General features: G+C 46.3%; 1 protein-coding gene across 3 annotated transcripts in view; it reads right to left on the bottom strand.

The window, feature by feature from the left end:
- Positions 1-14474, bottom strand: part of LOC146428898 (rho GTPase-activating protein 39-like) — a 67491-nt gene extending 53017 nt beyond the window's left edge. For all 3 annotated transcript variants that reach the window (XR_014856055.1, XM_085079543.1, XM_085079542.1), the window contains exon 1: positions 14323-14474. Coding sequence is in view for 2 of the 3 variants with exons in the window: in XM_085079543.1 (XP_084935669.1) it covers positions 14323-14333 (11 nt within the window). In the remaining variant the exon portion in view is untranslated. The remainder of the gene's footprint in view (positions 1-14322) is intronic.

Below are 14474 nucleotides of genomic sequence, written 5' to 3' on the forward strand. Positions count from 1 at the left end.
CACACCATAACCCCATGCATTTATTAGCTTGTGCTCAGTCCAAAACTGAGATTTTCACTTTCAGCAGTAGCAAGGGAAACAGCAAAAAAAGAGGCAAATTCACGAAGATACCAAAGCAGGCACCACTCTCTGTGGCGCCAGCAATGGCACAGCTGATGGATTCAGGCAGAAACCTGGACCACATTCAACTTTGCTTTTTATTTTATATCTACCTAGACAGTCTTCATCTGCCAAATACTATGCACCCAGTACATAGTATTTGCCACTGATTAAAAAAATATGACCAAAAAACCGCCGAGGAACTTAAAGCAAGGCCTCTTCCAAGATGGGATGGCCTGACATTGAATATCCAACATGGCAGCAGACCACCACGATGTTTAGACTATGCTGTCCTTTGCTTCCCTCTTTGCTGTTCCCAAGCCTCCTCTTCCCTTGCACAGCCAAACACTGAGCACAGGGTGCTGATACTTTCCAGAACCACCTGTTACCCTCAATTCATTCCTGAATTTCAGTGCTCAGGATTTCTTCCCTCGTTTGCTCTTCCCCAGCCACCACTTTCATCTCCATTTCTAGATCAGGTACAAACACTGTGAGCAGCAGAGATCCCAGCCTGGCTCCCACAGGACTTCCCCCGCGCTGTAAAGTCTATCTACTCATCATCTTTGCAGTCTATCTTTTAACCATTTATTCACCCATGCATCCCATTATGGACTTTTCCTTGATACCCTGTGCTGAAACCTTTCAGTGAGGTCCACTAGATCACTCCACTTGATCACCCCTGCCATGTACTTCCAAATACCTTGCAAGTACCAGTGCAGCCATGTAGCTCAGTTTGAGTCTACAAAAGCCATATTGGCTGCTCCCCAACATGTCATACCTATTTATGTTCCCACCTAATGTTGGTTTCTGGAAACTTCAAAAACATGTAAGACATGCACCTTTGGTAAAATCAGGTGCCCCTCCATTCTGCCTAGAGGTGAGACACCCAAAGAGGTTTCTTAAGTAAAACACATAAGCGTAGTCATGCCCTTTCTCCATCTTCTCCCTCATTCCTCCAGAATCCACACATATATTACAGATGTTGAATGCACATGGCTAGCTGTTATTCCAAGTAACTATTTCAGACTGGCTGCCCATAAGTTTACCCAAATACTTTTTCAACCTGATGATGCCTTTTGCATCCACAACCCCCAAGAACACTGAATTCAGAAGTTCATCACAGATTGTGTAAAATAAATGGCCTTCCTCATATCTGCTATAAATCAATCTCTAGGTTTCACCAAGTGCCCAAAGTTCTAGGGCCACAAGACTTGGTAAAAAAAAAATTCAACTTACTCATAAAATGGGAAACACTGCCTTCATCTTTTAAAAGGGGAGAAAGGAGGACCCTGGGAACTACTGGCCTGTCAGCATCACCTCTGTGCCTGGGAAGATCATGGACCAGACCCTCCTTAGCTCTGCTAAGGACACAGAGGTGATTCAGGACAGCCAGCATGGCTTCACCAAGGGCAAGTCCTGACCAACCCAGTGGCCTTCTACAATGGGGTAGCTCAGTAAACAAGGGAAGGGACACAGATGTAATTTACCTGGACTTCAGACCCCCACAATATCCTTCCCTCTGAATCAGAGAGAGATGGATTTGATGAGTGGACTGTTAGATGGATAAGAAAGTGGTTGGACTGTCGCATCCAGAGGGTCATGCTCAACAGCTCAGAGTCCCAGTGGACATCAGTGATAAGTGGGTCCCTCAGGGGTCTGTATTGGGACCCTTGTGTTATTTAATAGCTCTAATATTGTGCTATTTAATAGCTTCATTAATACATGAAGGGAACAAGTGTACCCTCAGTAGGTTTGCAGAGGACACATCTGAAGGACCAGGCCATCCAGAGGGACTTGGACAAGCTTGAGAAGTGCCCCATGGGAATCTCATGAGGTTTAACAAGGCCAGATGTTGCACCTGGATCGGGTATCAGTTCTGGTATCAATGCAGACTGGGCCAGGAATAGATCGAGAGCAGCCCTGCTGAGAAGGATTTGGGGGTGCTGGTGGACAAGAGGCTGCACATGCCTGTCCGTGTGCGCTGGCACCCAGAAACCAACTGTGTCCTGGGCTGCATCAAAAGAAGTGTGGGCAGCAAGTCAAGGGAGGGGATTCTGTCCCTCTCTCCCCCTCAGGTGAGGCCCCACCTGCAGTGCTGCATCCAGTTCTGGAGTCCTCAGCGCCAGAAAGACATGGACTTGTTGGAGCCAGTCCAGAGGAAGCCATCAAGGTGATCAGAGGGATGACCACCTCTCCTGTGAGGAAAGGCTGAGAGAATTGGGTTTGTTCAGCCTGGAAAAGAGGAGGCTTAGGGGTGACATAATTGAAGCCTTCCAGCTCCTGAAGACAGCTTACAAGAAAGGTGGAGAGAGACTTTTTACAAGGCATGTAGTCACAGGCCAAGGAGGAATGGATTCAAACTGAATGAGAGTAGGTTTAGAGTAGATACTAGGAGGAAATTCTTTGCTGTGAGGATGGTGAGGCACTGGAACAGGTCTGCCTAGAGTAGTTGTGGCTGCCCTTTCCTTGGAAATGTTCAAGGCCAGACTGAACCGAGCTCTGAGCAACCTGGCCTAGTGAAAGATCTCCCTGCCCATGGCAGGGGGTTAGAAGTAGATGATCTTTAAGATCCCTTTTAACCCAAACCATTCTGTGATTCTATTACCTTCATAATAGGTATTTGGACTTTGCATACCTTGATCAAATGCTGTGCAGGACTTTTCCAAACCAAAGAGTCACAAATTTTATGCTCTCTCCTCATAAGGCAGCTGCTCTGTCCCTTACTGATTTTGTCTTTGCCACAGTCTAACACCACTGTCCTTCTCACAATGCAGAAATCAGAACAGCATGCAGCCTCCAAGACATGAACAAAGTGTTAGACACGGTCAAAATGATGCCCTCAGCTTTGTTATTAACTCCCTTGCTGAGGATGACCATAATGGATTGATTTATTTGGCTAACATCAAAGACAGAACTGATGATTTCAGAGAACTGTCAATGACTCCAAGATCCTTCCCAAGCTATAAGCACTAGTTCCACACTGAGTATCAAACAGGCCCAGTACAGGTAATTTTTCCCTGTTCACCACATTTTTCTACAGTGAAGCTTATCTGTCATATATTGGTCCACTTGCTTGGTTCTGTGAGGTCGTTATTGATTTCCTCACTTTCAGTGAGCTATTCAACCCACTCTGAAAGAACTGAGGATACTCTGCAAACCCAGGAATGTCACTGCACCCCTCCATACCTGTGATTACCCATAAGATGCAAAACACTTCCAGCACCAGTCTCTTGGGCCTTGTTGATGACTCTTCCCCAGGCTGAAAACTGACCAGCAAGCCCTACCCTTTGCAGTCTATGTTTTCACCAGCTCTTGGTCCCTAACAAGACCCTTCCTCCATGCTCATGGTGACTGCCTCTTAAAAGCCTTTGGCAGGGAAACTCACCAAAGACTGTTTGAAAACAGAGATACATGAAGCCTAGTGGTCCTGCTCCCAGCATGCTCATCGACCTCCAGCAGGTCTGTGCAGCAGAGCCAGGGCTTGCCTTTACAATAGCCCTGCTAACTCTGCTCCAAGCAGCTGTGCTTGACCATGCCTTCAGCAAACTTGTTCTTCATTGCAGAGACTTAGGCACAAGGGTGAGACCCAGTAGCTCATGGAACTCTGAATGCTCTCCACAACCCTTCCCTAGCAGCCCACCCAGACAAATACTGAGGCACTTCCCCAATATTGTCAAGACTCTCCACTTTTAAAAATGCCATTGCATTTGCCACCCCAATTTATGAGATATCTTCAGCAGCAGGGTACACATGAAAGTATCTCAGCAATTTCAGATTTAAGGCCCTATAGCACACTTGAGTAAATGCTATCTGTTCCCTATAGTTTCTTATCAGTTCCTGAGTTTGCTCAAAAGCTATTTCAACTGATGTTCAATGTGAGACAACTTCTCAGACAGCTCTTCTGTAGCAAGCTTGTAGATTGCAGAGCTCCTCCACAGGAGTCAAGATGGCCAAAAATGGTTTAGATGTTTTTGTGATAGCTTTATTTTATGTGCCTCTCACACTTTGATCTCTTCTGCTTCCAGTTTCCAAAAGGTTTCTGGTGCATTTTAAAGTAAATAATATTTGGCAAATTCACTCTTCAAAAATCTTAATTTGGCCTGCATTATTTTGATTTTACATGTAAGCTGCTGAAACAGATAGGTTTTTTGGTCTTCTTGCTTGAATACAGCTTCTGCTTTTTGGCCAACCTCCTTCACTTTCCATTATCCTTCTTTCCTCTGCACATTTCCTTTTTCTTTTCGTCTTTGTTTAAAAGGCCAAACAAAAAAGTCTGATTTGTTCTTGGTGGAGGTATTCATTCCTTCTGAGCTGGTAATGTCATCACTAAATAATTTCCCTACCACCCCTGTTCCTATCAGCTACTCTTTAGCCAAGGAGCAGATCTCAGGGCTCTTACAAGAAAGCAGACAGCCCCTTTTTAGCAGACTCGGGAGTAAACACCAGCTCTGTGGCCAGGCAGACAAGTCTCAATAATTTTATTTTTATGCCGTCAGTCATAAAGATCCCATCATAACCCCAGGCTTAGCATTATCATGACTATTCCTGGGCACAAATGTACTGAGTTTTCACAGGTAACCACGAAAACTAGTCAGTTTCCAGATGCCCAAAACTAGGTGTTTTTCCAGCTAGAAAAACGTTACACAACAAAAGCATCTCCTGAGGCACTCACCCGGTGAGAGGTAGAGGGATCAAGGCTCCTCCTTCCTGACATTAAAGGGCAGCCAAGATTCCAAGAGAGCAGTGCCCTGCAGCAGCATTTCCCTCCCAGGGAGCTGCCACAGCTTGGATCTTCTCCCTTGTTTATTTTCAACACTACCCAGCACAGAGATGCAGCCAAGGCTGAGGCCAGCAGGACCTTAGCAGGAGACATGCAAGAGACAAAAGGCTGGGCCCAATGGCAAACAAACTGCAAAACAGATTTAGTCAGCAACAGGTTTTAATCTAAAAAATAAAAACATCATGGATCAATTGTTGCCTGAAGCACAGTAAAAATGAGGATTGCATCTCCCAGCTGTTCATTCCTTTTCTCATCTTCTGTCACAGCTTAGCAGGTGCGAAGTTGAAAGATGAAGCCTGATACTGTCCTGCATCTTAAGCAGCACAGAGAGCTCTGCTACAACAGAGCTGTACCCAAGAAGGGGCTCACTGAATGCCCCCCCCAGCAGCACCATTTTCAGAGTCAGGCAGACTGATACTGCTTTCTGTCCCTGGGCCCACAGAACATCTGTCCTAATGACAGACTGCATTTACCAGAGGGCCAGTGGAGCAGTCCAAGCACTAGCAAAGACGCATCTCACTGTTAAAGCTCTTTATACAACAGATCGCATTTGCCTTTCCAGCAAACGGTTTACAGCTATAGACCTATAGGCAAAGCAATACAAGTTCCTACCACAGGAAACAGACCCAAAACAGTAACTTCTGGGGAATACTGTTAATTCACGTAAAGTCTCTCAAATCTCTGCAGTCCATGAAATCTCTGGGTTTAACCCAGGTCCAGCTGGATTTGAAGGGCAAGAAAGCTGCACCGCTGGCAGTTCTATGACAAATTTGTCTGTTCTCTGACCACCCACACACACTTGCTTGAAGAAATGGCTGCTGTTGCAAATAGCAGAGGCTTGAGCAAGGTAATAGGAATTAACTGTATGCCCTCCTCTGCTTTCACCAAGGGCCCACTGTGACTAGCACAGGTCCTTCTCGTGAGAACATTTTGCTGTGCTTTATAAACAAAGATAAAGTTTGGATGTTTTTGCAAACAGGGTCTCAAGAATTGGGCAGTTCAGGCCTGGCCAATTAGGCCTAGGGGGAGGTTTTGACTGACCAGTCTGGGTGACCTGTGAAAAGTCTATATATATGGAAAGCAAAATAAAAACTTCCTTCTTTTCTTGCCTGAGAACCTGGGTTTCTACTTCTCTGCTAGCGGCTCAACAGCGACAGCCCACCAACATGCCGTTCCTGGAGGCCCAACTCTGCTTTGGAGTTGGCACCTTATGCCCTGGCAAGACCAGGGTAACAGAGCTGTCTTGGCCAGCTGCAGTGGCTATTTTATTTCACACCGAGAGTACAAAATGTACATTGTATCAGGAGACACTCTAAAATAGGAAACTGTGCTCCTTCCCAAAGAGCCTCCACTGCAGCCCAAAAGCAACACATTCAAGCTCAGCTTACCACCCAAGCCATACATGCCAGGCAGAAGTGGGCACAACAACTACTGGAAGATGTCCGTGTTTACATTTTGAGCTGAACTTTGGGTTGTTTCATTAAACCATTTGGTGATCACTATGCTGTTCACTCTTTCCCCTCTGAAGTCTTTGTGTCCTGCTCCAGGGAGAGTAGGGTGGACAAAGCAGCCCAAGGTGAAACTTCCCTGTAGCCCTGCAGCAAGCACACCTTCACCAAACACCAGGTTACCAAAAAGCTTCTCTCCCACACACAGATACCTCTCACAGCTCAGCAGCAGCTTTCCTTATCTAAACAGAGAAAACAGTGAGTGATTTGATTGCTCCAAGACCAAATAAATTTTAATCACACAAGTGCTCAGCTGTTAGAGGCAGCACTGGATGGCTGATGGGGAACTGCCATTAGAATTAGACATTGAGAGACCACCTTCCTAGGGAAGAGTTATGAGAAGCCAGAGAGGCTGAAATCACTGATATGGCCCTTGCTGTCAGACTCATATAGCATTCCCAGTCTCACAAACAAGATCAACCCAAAGAAGTGCCCCCATTAAAGGAAGCTCTGCCCACAGCATTTCTCGTCCAGCCTCCCCCTTGTAGCAGGTTTTGGAATTCAAGGCCAAAGTCACTTCAACAGTGTTACATCCAAAGCTGGCTCAATAGACCATGGGAGGGGGAACAGGATGATAACATCATGGCATACTAAAATCAGAGCAGATGATTCAATTATCCACAACCCCAACCCACTCCTTCCCCATTCCCAGCACTCATCACGAGGACAGCAGAGCTCCTCAAATCCCTCACAGAGATAATTCGGCCTGCCAACTAAAAGCAGATGGTTTTCTCTTGCTTTAGTGAACTCAACTACTTTGATGACAGGACTCAGAGAAAAAAAAATAAAATAAAAAGGATGGCATTGCACAGCTTCACCTCCAGATCATCACTGTCTTTCTTATTTTTTTATGCTTACTGTCATCCCAAAACAGACTTCTACTTTGGAAGTCTCCAGAACCTTAAACCTGTGGTTTAGACTAATTTCAAATTACAGCTTTTGTGAATTTAGGCTGGGCTGTCATAACACCACCAGGCATTTCCTCAGCATCTTCTAAATCCTCTGTACAGAAAGGAGCATATTTGCTTTTCATCCTTATTTTCAGTGATTTTTAAACTAATTTAACTTAGAGTATCTTTAGAATATTTCAGAGGCAAGCTCTCTAAGGAGTTTTCAAGCCAAAAGTGCAACTCTTTGGCCATTTGTGCTCTAACTCAGGACTGCAGACGAAAGCCCAAGGGCAGCACCAACCCAAGCACAAAGCTGCCCTCCAAGCCCCAATGCTATTTGCTTCACATTCATTTTACTAGACTGATTAAATACAACTCAGTCATATCCCAGCCAGAATATTCATTGTATTACAAAGGTATAAATTGCTAAGAAAATGTCCCTCCACATTACGACATGCTAAGCGTCTGTCCTCAGGCCTACATTAAATGCTCCTCATGCCAGCTGCACTCCAGGCTCTGTACCTCAGCTCACAGCCATGTCACCATCTCTCTTCACTTCATGTTGATTGGTGATGATCAAGAATTCATAAAACACTTGGAGCTCCTCCTCTCACCCTGGCTTAGAGCAATGCTTGGAAGGTCTAATAAAATCCCAATCCTAACTACTGGATTTAGGGAGCCAAGGAGAGCTAAACAGTGTGGTTGATACACAGCTGGATAGCTGTAGTTATCAAAGGACTATCAAAGAACTACAATGTACACAAGGAGGAAATGGTTGCAGGACCAGAAGAGGACCAAATACGGCATTTACTGTTTTACAACAAACTGATCGTGTTGAAACTAACAGCTGAACCTTGGGTTACTATTCAAACTCCTATAAGGAAGACTTAGCATGTAGATTACAGTGTGACCACCTGCAGTCTACTCCATGTCTGGAAACAACCCTGCACTTGAAATTTCCCACATGGCACCAACAGCATACAGAGGACAAGCCCAGAACAGAGAAGACTGCATGGCAGAGCACAACTGTGCCAGCAGATTAGCAAGGGGGTGAGAAGCAGGTGCTGGAGCAGTCAAGGTGGCCAGGACCAGCGGGCAGGTTGGGGTTCCAGCAATATGTGAGTCAGCTACTCTAAGGGTCTCACAAGGCTGTGTAGAGGAACCTTTCCAGGCAAAACTCCACAGCACCGCTCAGCCCCTGGGCCTGTATTATATTATTCAGCTTTAAAGTCACCTATAACTTTTTCTCTGTCTTTCCTTTCTGACTGAAAATATTTTACACCAATTCATCCTTCTATCATGAGCCCTGGCTGCTTGTACACAACATATTGCATTGTCTCAGAGTCAGAAAAACCCAAGACAGCTGAACCCCATGTGGTTAAAGGGGATTTGCTGAGCTCAGTCTCAGGTCATCAGACAGCACTGTGCAGGGATTTTCTTGGTATCACTAGTGATGGAGACAGTAAGCCTCTTTGTTTATTTTTCCCAGATGAATGACACAAGTAAAAGCAAACAGAAAAAAGACAGACCTACAGAACAAACAGGCTACCCCTGCTCTAGAGCACCTGGCCCTGGACCACAAGCTCATGATGTCCATGATGACACAAAATCCCACTACACTGAGTCTTTTCTGCCTCTGTAACAGGTGTCCAGGCAAAAAGCATCAACCTTGTTTGCCCAGGTAGGAAACAGCCCCACCTGTCAAAGTATGGCAGTGTCCCACAGCTGCAAAGTTACACACAGGAGTGAGCCCAGCACAGGTTTGTGCGGGGATCCTTCCTACTTGGCTTATTTGGCTTTAGTAGATTATAAACCCTGCAGCTAAGAAAAAGGTTGGCTTAGAGGGGCCCAGGACTGCTCTGCTTCAAGCTGAGACAGGAACACACAGCAAGTCTGGGGAGCACAGGATGCTTCCTGCTCATCTTCATCCCATGTCACAGCACTTGCCACTGCAGAAGGCAAAGCAAGAGCTTGCCTCAGGGAGCTGGGCACAAGCAGAATAGAAGAGGGGTAAAAAATACACCCTTCCTGTACAACCAGACTTCTATTTGCCTCTGGTGGTTGATGAAGATATCAGCAAACAGTTTTATTAAGACCTCTTTATTTCAGAAGTTCCACCACTCTGCAGCATAGAGCCCTTGCTGGAATTTCATACAAGACCTTAAGTACAAAGAGACAAAAATGCCTGAAAAAAAATAATACCAGCATCTCCAGCACTTTAGTCTTTCAGTGTGTTTTTTTCAGGAGTAATTTTCTAAAGCTGATACTGTCCAACTCAAGCCCCTTCTTTTTGCCTGAAGCATGTAACAGAGGGAGGTCATGTCTCCTTGAGCTGCTACACAAGCCATACCAACATTCCCCTGCAAAACACAGAATCCTTTCTCTCTCCCATGCTTCACTTCAAGCAAACAATCTGGATCTCCAGCATCCTCATTTTAAGCTTTCCACATATCTCTTGGCTGTGTGTGTGTTGCATAATCAAAAAATGGCAGCTGACAACACACAAAGAGAAAAGCTTGGGAGAGTAGCTGAAAGATAGTTGACACCAATTACACTGGAATTTACTGGGCTACACTCAACTGGAAATATAAAACACTTAATCCTTACAGCAGTAACCTCGAACCCTTGGAGCAGTAATTAGGATGAGAGAATATATACCAAATAATGGTATTTCCATTGTCCCATGAGACAAAGACCAAGTGCAAAAGAATTTTCTCTTGACCTGTAGTGTCTCTTCCAGCTGTATGAATCAGATGGACCTCACGGCTGCTGCTTTAGTTAATACTTTCCTGCCACTCCAAGAACTGACTATTTTAAGAAACTGTCCAAAGCAGAAGATTACTCTTCCTCATGAAAAGTATAAAACCCATCAAAAAGGTTGCTTCAACAGACACTCATGACTGAGCCACTAAAAAGCACAAGAAATTGTTAGCTCATTAAAGCTGGCTTTCCTACAAGAGAACAGCCTTCCTGCGCACCTTGGAAAAGGCAGAAATTAACAACAAATATGTAAGTAATGACAGCAGAACTCAGAAACCTTCTATGAATCCAGCTAAAACCAAATCCCAGTGCCTGTTCCAGAATTTATTTTTATTACAAATAAGAGGCACTTCATGAACTATTTGAATCTGCCTGGGTGACTTTTTATAGAAACATAGGCATATACATGTCAGAACAAGGCACAAATAATTGCACTCCACCTGGGAAGGACTGGTGGAGCCTAAATAGAGCATTTCAAATTCTGACCTATCTATTTGCTAAAAGCTTGCAAGCATCTCCTCCTAATTGCATCACCCACTTGGGAAAGCCATCTGGGGAGTACAACAGGAATGGAAACACCGGGAAAGGAGACTAAAGGAAAGAGGAAACACTCCTTCTTTCCTCTGAACTTCTGATTAGTTTCCAACAGAAGACTCTGATGTGTCTGAAGGCATTTCCCACAGACCAGGCTTTATCTCCATAGTCAAATACCGGGGAGGCTTCACTGCCCCCTCAGGAGCTAGCTCTGGGCCATGCTGGGCCTGCTGATGGAAACAACTTAAAAAGGTTTTGGCAAGGATGATGGACAAGACAACTACCTTGTCCTACACAGCCTCTCTTCCACTTCTGCAAGAAGAGCTACGGAAGAAAACAAACTCCTGGCTTCACTTAAAGCCAGTCACCCCTAAAACATTTAATCCCACGAAAACTGCCCTGGTAAACTCACCAGCATGTTTAGAGGAGTGGGGATGACAGAAGCTCATGGCAGAGATTAGGTTTGCTGATAACCTCTCCCACCTGCACTTATTTCCACTCATTTTACAGAGTTAATAGAGACCTTTCCTACCCCAGTTCATTTACTGCCAGGTGAACTACCACAATGCCCATCCAGGAAAAGGCTCATTCAGCAGACAAGAGTGTGATGACCTGCTGGGAGGCATGGGCTTGTCCTGCAGTCACAGCTAGCTACAGAGAGGACATTTATTCATGGCTTTATTTAAGCCAGCTAAGAGGGTAAAGCAGAACAGGATACATGTAGCCAGTTCAGAGGATGTGGAGGGCTCTGCACTGCACAACAGTGAGAGGCTTGGATGCCCTGGCAAAACCAGAAGACCCCTCTGCTGCAAAGCCATGGCTGGGTTCAGACACACACAGCCCATCAGCAACTCCAGGGCAGGCTGATGAAGTGTCAAAGTTTTCACTTACTCCTAAATTAAAGTTTCTAAAAAACACGGAAACTGGTATTCACGTGAAGACAAATTAAAGCCTGAATTAATCTGAATTACCTAAACACAACAAATTCATACTCAAATAACTCAAGAGTGAATAACAAAATTAAGAGTCCTCATTGTAATCACAACAAAACACATGAATCCCTCACATTTTGTATTAATCAAATTAAAACAGCCAGCCAGAACAGCAGGTTTCCTGCTGAGCAAGCACACTCAGTACCATTCCCAGTCCTCCCACTCAGCTAACTTCAGCAACCTCAGTATTTCTGGGTAGGCTGCAAGATCACCCTCTGCACCCACCCTGAGGCTGTCTAATTCAAACAGCTGAAAACATCCTGCTAAAACAGCAGGTCCAAACTGAAAAGCTTCCTTTTCCATAAGTAAAATGGCAACCAAGTAGTATTCTTACTAAAGCATTCACCTGTTAGAAAATATAGATATGACACATTTCAAAGAAAATGGTTAAAGAATATGAGTATTTATTAAATGGCACTGCCAATGGAAAAAAACAACCCACCCTCATGGGCCAAAAAATTAGAATCCTACAGCTGTTTATGCTTTAACTTTAATTACAGAAGTAATTCCATTAAAGCTGATTCTATGCATCTTACAGTCCTTCCTACATCCCTCAACAATGCTAATAATTCTTCCTCCATGGCTCTAAGGGGAAAAAAAAAATCCTTGTTCCCTGGTTTACAAAACCTGTGACAGCAGCCACAAAAGAATGGCAAAATGGATTTTAAAAAATGCCTCAAACCTCAGACACCAATACAATGAAATCCACATGATTTTCTTACCCCACAGGCAGCTCACTACAAGAATCCCACGCTCTCCTTTCATATTTGCACCACAGCACATTACGTTTTTCTAGAAATCAAGTAAATCAGTTGACAGGGAGGCATTTTCCTTTTATGTCCCTAAATCAGGGCAGTGCTCAGTGAGCCCCATTCTGCATGGCATATTACATGTGCATGTCTCTCACAAGCATTTCTGCTCTGAATCTAATAAGGGTCATGTTGAAAGCAGCGTTTTGCATCACAAGGATGACCATAAAATTCTCTCAGTTACAAAATGCACCAGACCCATGGACTGAGATCTCACTGTAGCTTATGTTCTCCCAGCTAAGACCAAGACATCTGTTTCAGCTAAGCAAACCTGTTGTGAATACAGAAGGTATGTGAACTATCTGACCAAAATCCTGGCTTCTAAAGCTGCATTCCTACAATCCACTGTGATCTCAGCATCACTCCAAACAGCCTCCATCCAACTGACAGGAAGAGTTGTCTCATCAACCCAGCAAAAACCAAACTGAAAAGCACTGAAGAGACAGTCAGCAGGGGATACACAGGAAAAACCAAGTGAAATCCAGCACAAGAAACTCTTCTGCACCAGCTAGTGGAATGATAGCCTCAAATCCACAAGATTTTGTCAGGTTTTCCAGTTTACCCTGAAATGAGCAACCTACAACCTCGATCTCAAGCACCTTTGGCAGTCACAAGCAGGAAGGCAGAAGCAGCTGCTGTGAGTTGCTGCTGCTGGCAAAGTGAGAGAATGCTGCTGTGTTCATTTTGCTCTGGCTGAATTCTGGTATTCTACGGCTGCCCTCAATAGGATTTGCTGCCCCTTCTCAAGATGCTCCTCGCAGACTAACTCAGACTACAGTCTGCTGCAAGAGATGCAGAAAGGAAAAAAACAACAACAACTTCAAACACAAGAGAAACAAAAAATTATTCCAAACACCTTGCATCTTCAACTGAGCAAAATGACAGCACAGCTCTCCCACAGACAATGAGAACGTGAGAAGCAAGCTGAAATCTAGTACCCCTGGGAAGAGTTGCACTGCAGGAATGTTAAATCAGCCAAGTTTTTAATCTAGGATGAAAAAAAACCCACTAGCAAACCAGTGCAACAGCAACTGGTATCGGCAACAGGGAGGATGGTGCCTCTGCCAGGCTCTGCACTTTCCTCCTGGCAGAGCCAAACTTAATTCAACCACTTCTGACCGACGATCCCAGGTGCAGAGAGACCAGGAGGAATTCTCCTTCAATGGGGTTATTCATTGGAGCCGTAAAATCCGCCTGCGTTTGTCGGAAGCCGGATGCAGGCTGGGAAACTGGCCTGGCTACCTGTCCCTCCATTTTTACTGCCAACAGGTGATCTTGGCTCCCTTCCCACTTCCAGGAGAGGAGTGAACGCTCTCCTGGTCACAGTGCAACAGCCACGCCCGATAGTGTTTTCAATGACATTTTGTAAAAGCGCTTATCTTTCAAGCGAAAGAGAGTAAGCTACGGGGGCGCCCAACCCAGGGTCGGCGAGCGTCGGCTGGAACGGGCACAAAGCCATGGTGTGCTCCCAACGAGCTGCCCGTCTTCGGAGGTGCGAGGGCACCCGACAGAGTCCGGCCGCCGCCTCCGGAGAGGCGCCGGGGCCAGGCGGGAGGGAGGACTCCGAGTCAGGGCCGGGCCGGCTCCGCTCAGCCGAGCTCACGATCGCCCGTCTCGCTCGGAGGCCGCAAACAGGTCGGTCCCAGCCCCAGACGGCGGCCCCGGCGGGAGCTGGAACGGTGCGAGAGGGAGTTCGCCCCCCTAGGCAGCCCGGTGCGGCGGGAGGCGGATCGGGACCACCGCCCCGCACGAGGAGTAGGGCCACCCAGCACAGCACGGCTCGGCTCGGCCCAGCTGCCTTTTACCTGCCACTTCAGCTTGCCTGGCCCCGCGCCGCCCCCTCCACCAGAGCCGGGGGTGGCTCCCGGCCCCAGGCCCACTGCCCCGGGGAGCAGCGATGCCTCTCTCCCCTCTCCCACCGCTCAACAGGTGCGCAGCAGCCACACTCACCTCTCCGCCATGGCCGCTCTGCGCGCGAGCGGGGCAGGATATGAAACCCGATCTGAGCCCCGCCCGGGGGCGGTGCAGCGCCGCCCGGGACCCCCGGCCGCTCCCCGGGTCCCTCTGCCGGGGGATGCTGCGCCGGGACGGGAGAGGGAGGG

This window comes from Lichenostomus cassidix, chromosome 20 (genome assembly GCF_008360975.1).
Source record: "Lichenostomus cassidix isolate B80296 chromosome 20, HeHo_3.0, whole genome shotgun sequence".
NCBI classification, from domain to species: Eukaryota; Metazoa; Chordata; class Aves; order Passeriformes; family Meliphagidae; genus Lichenostomus; species Lichenostomus cassidix.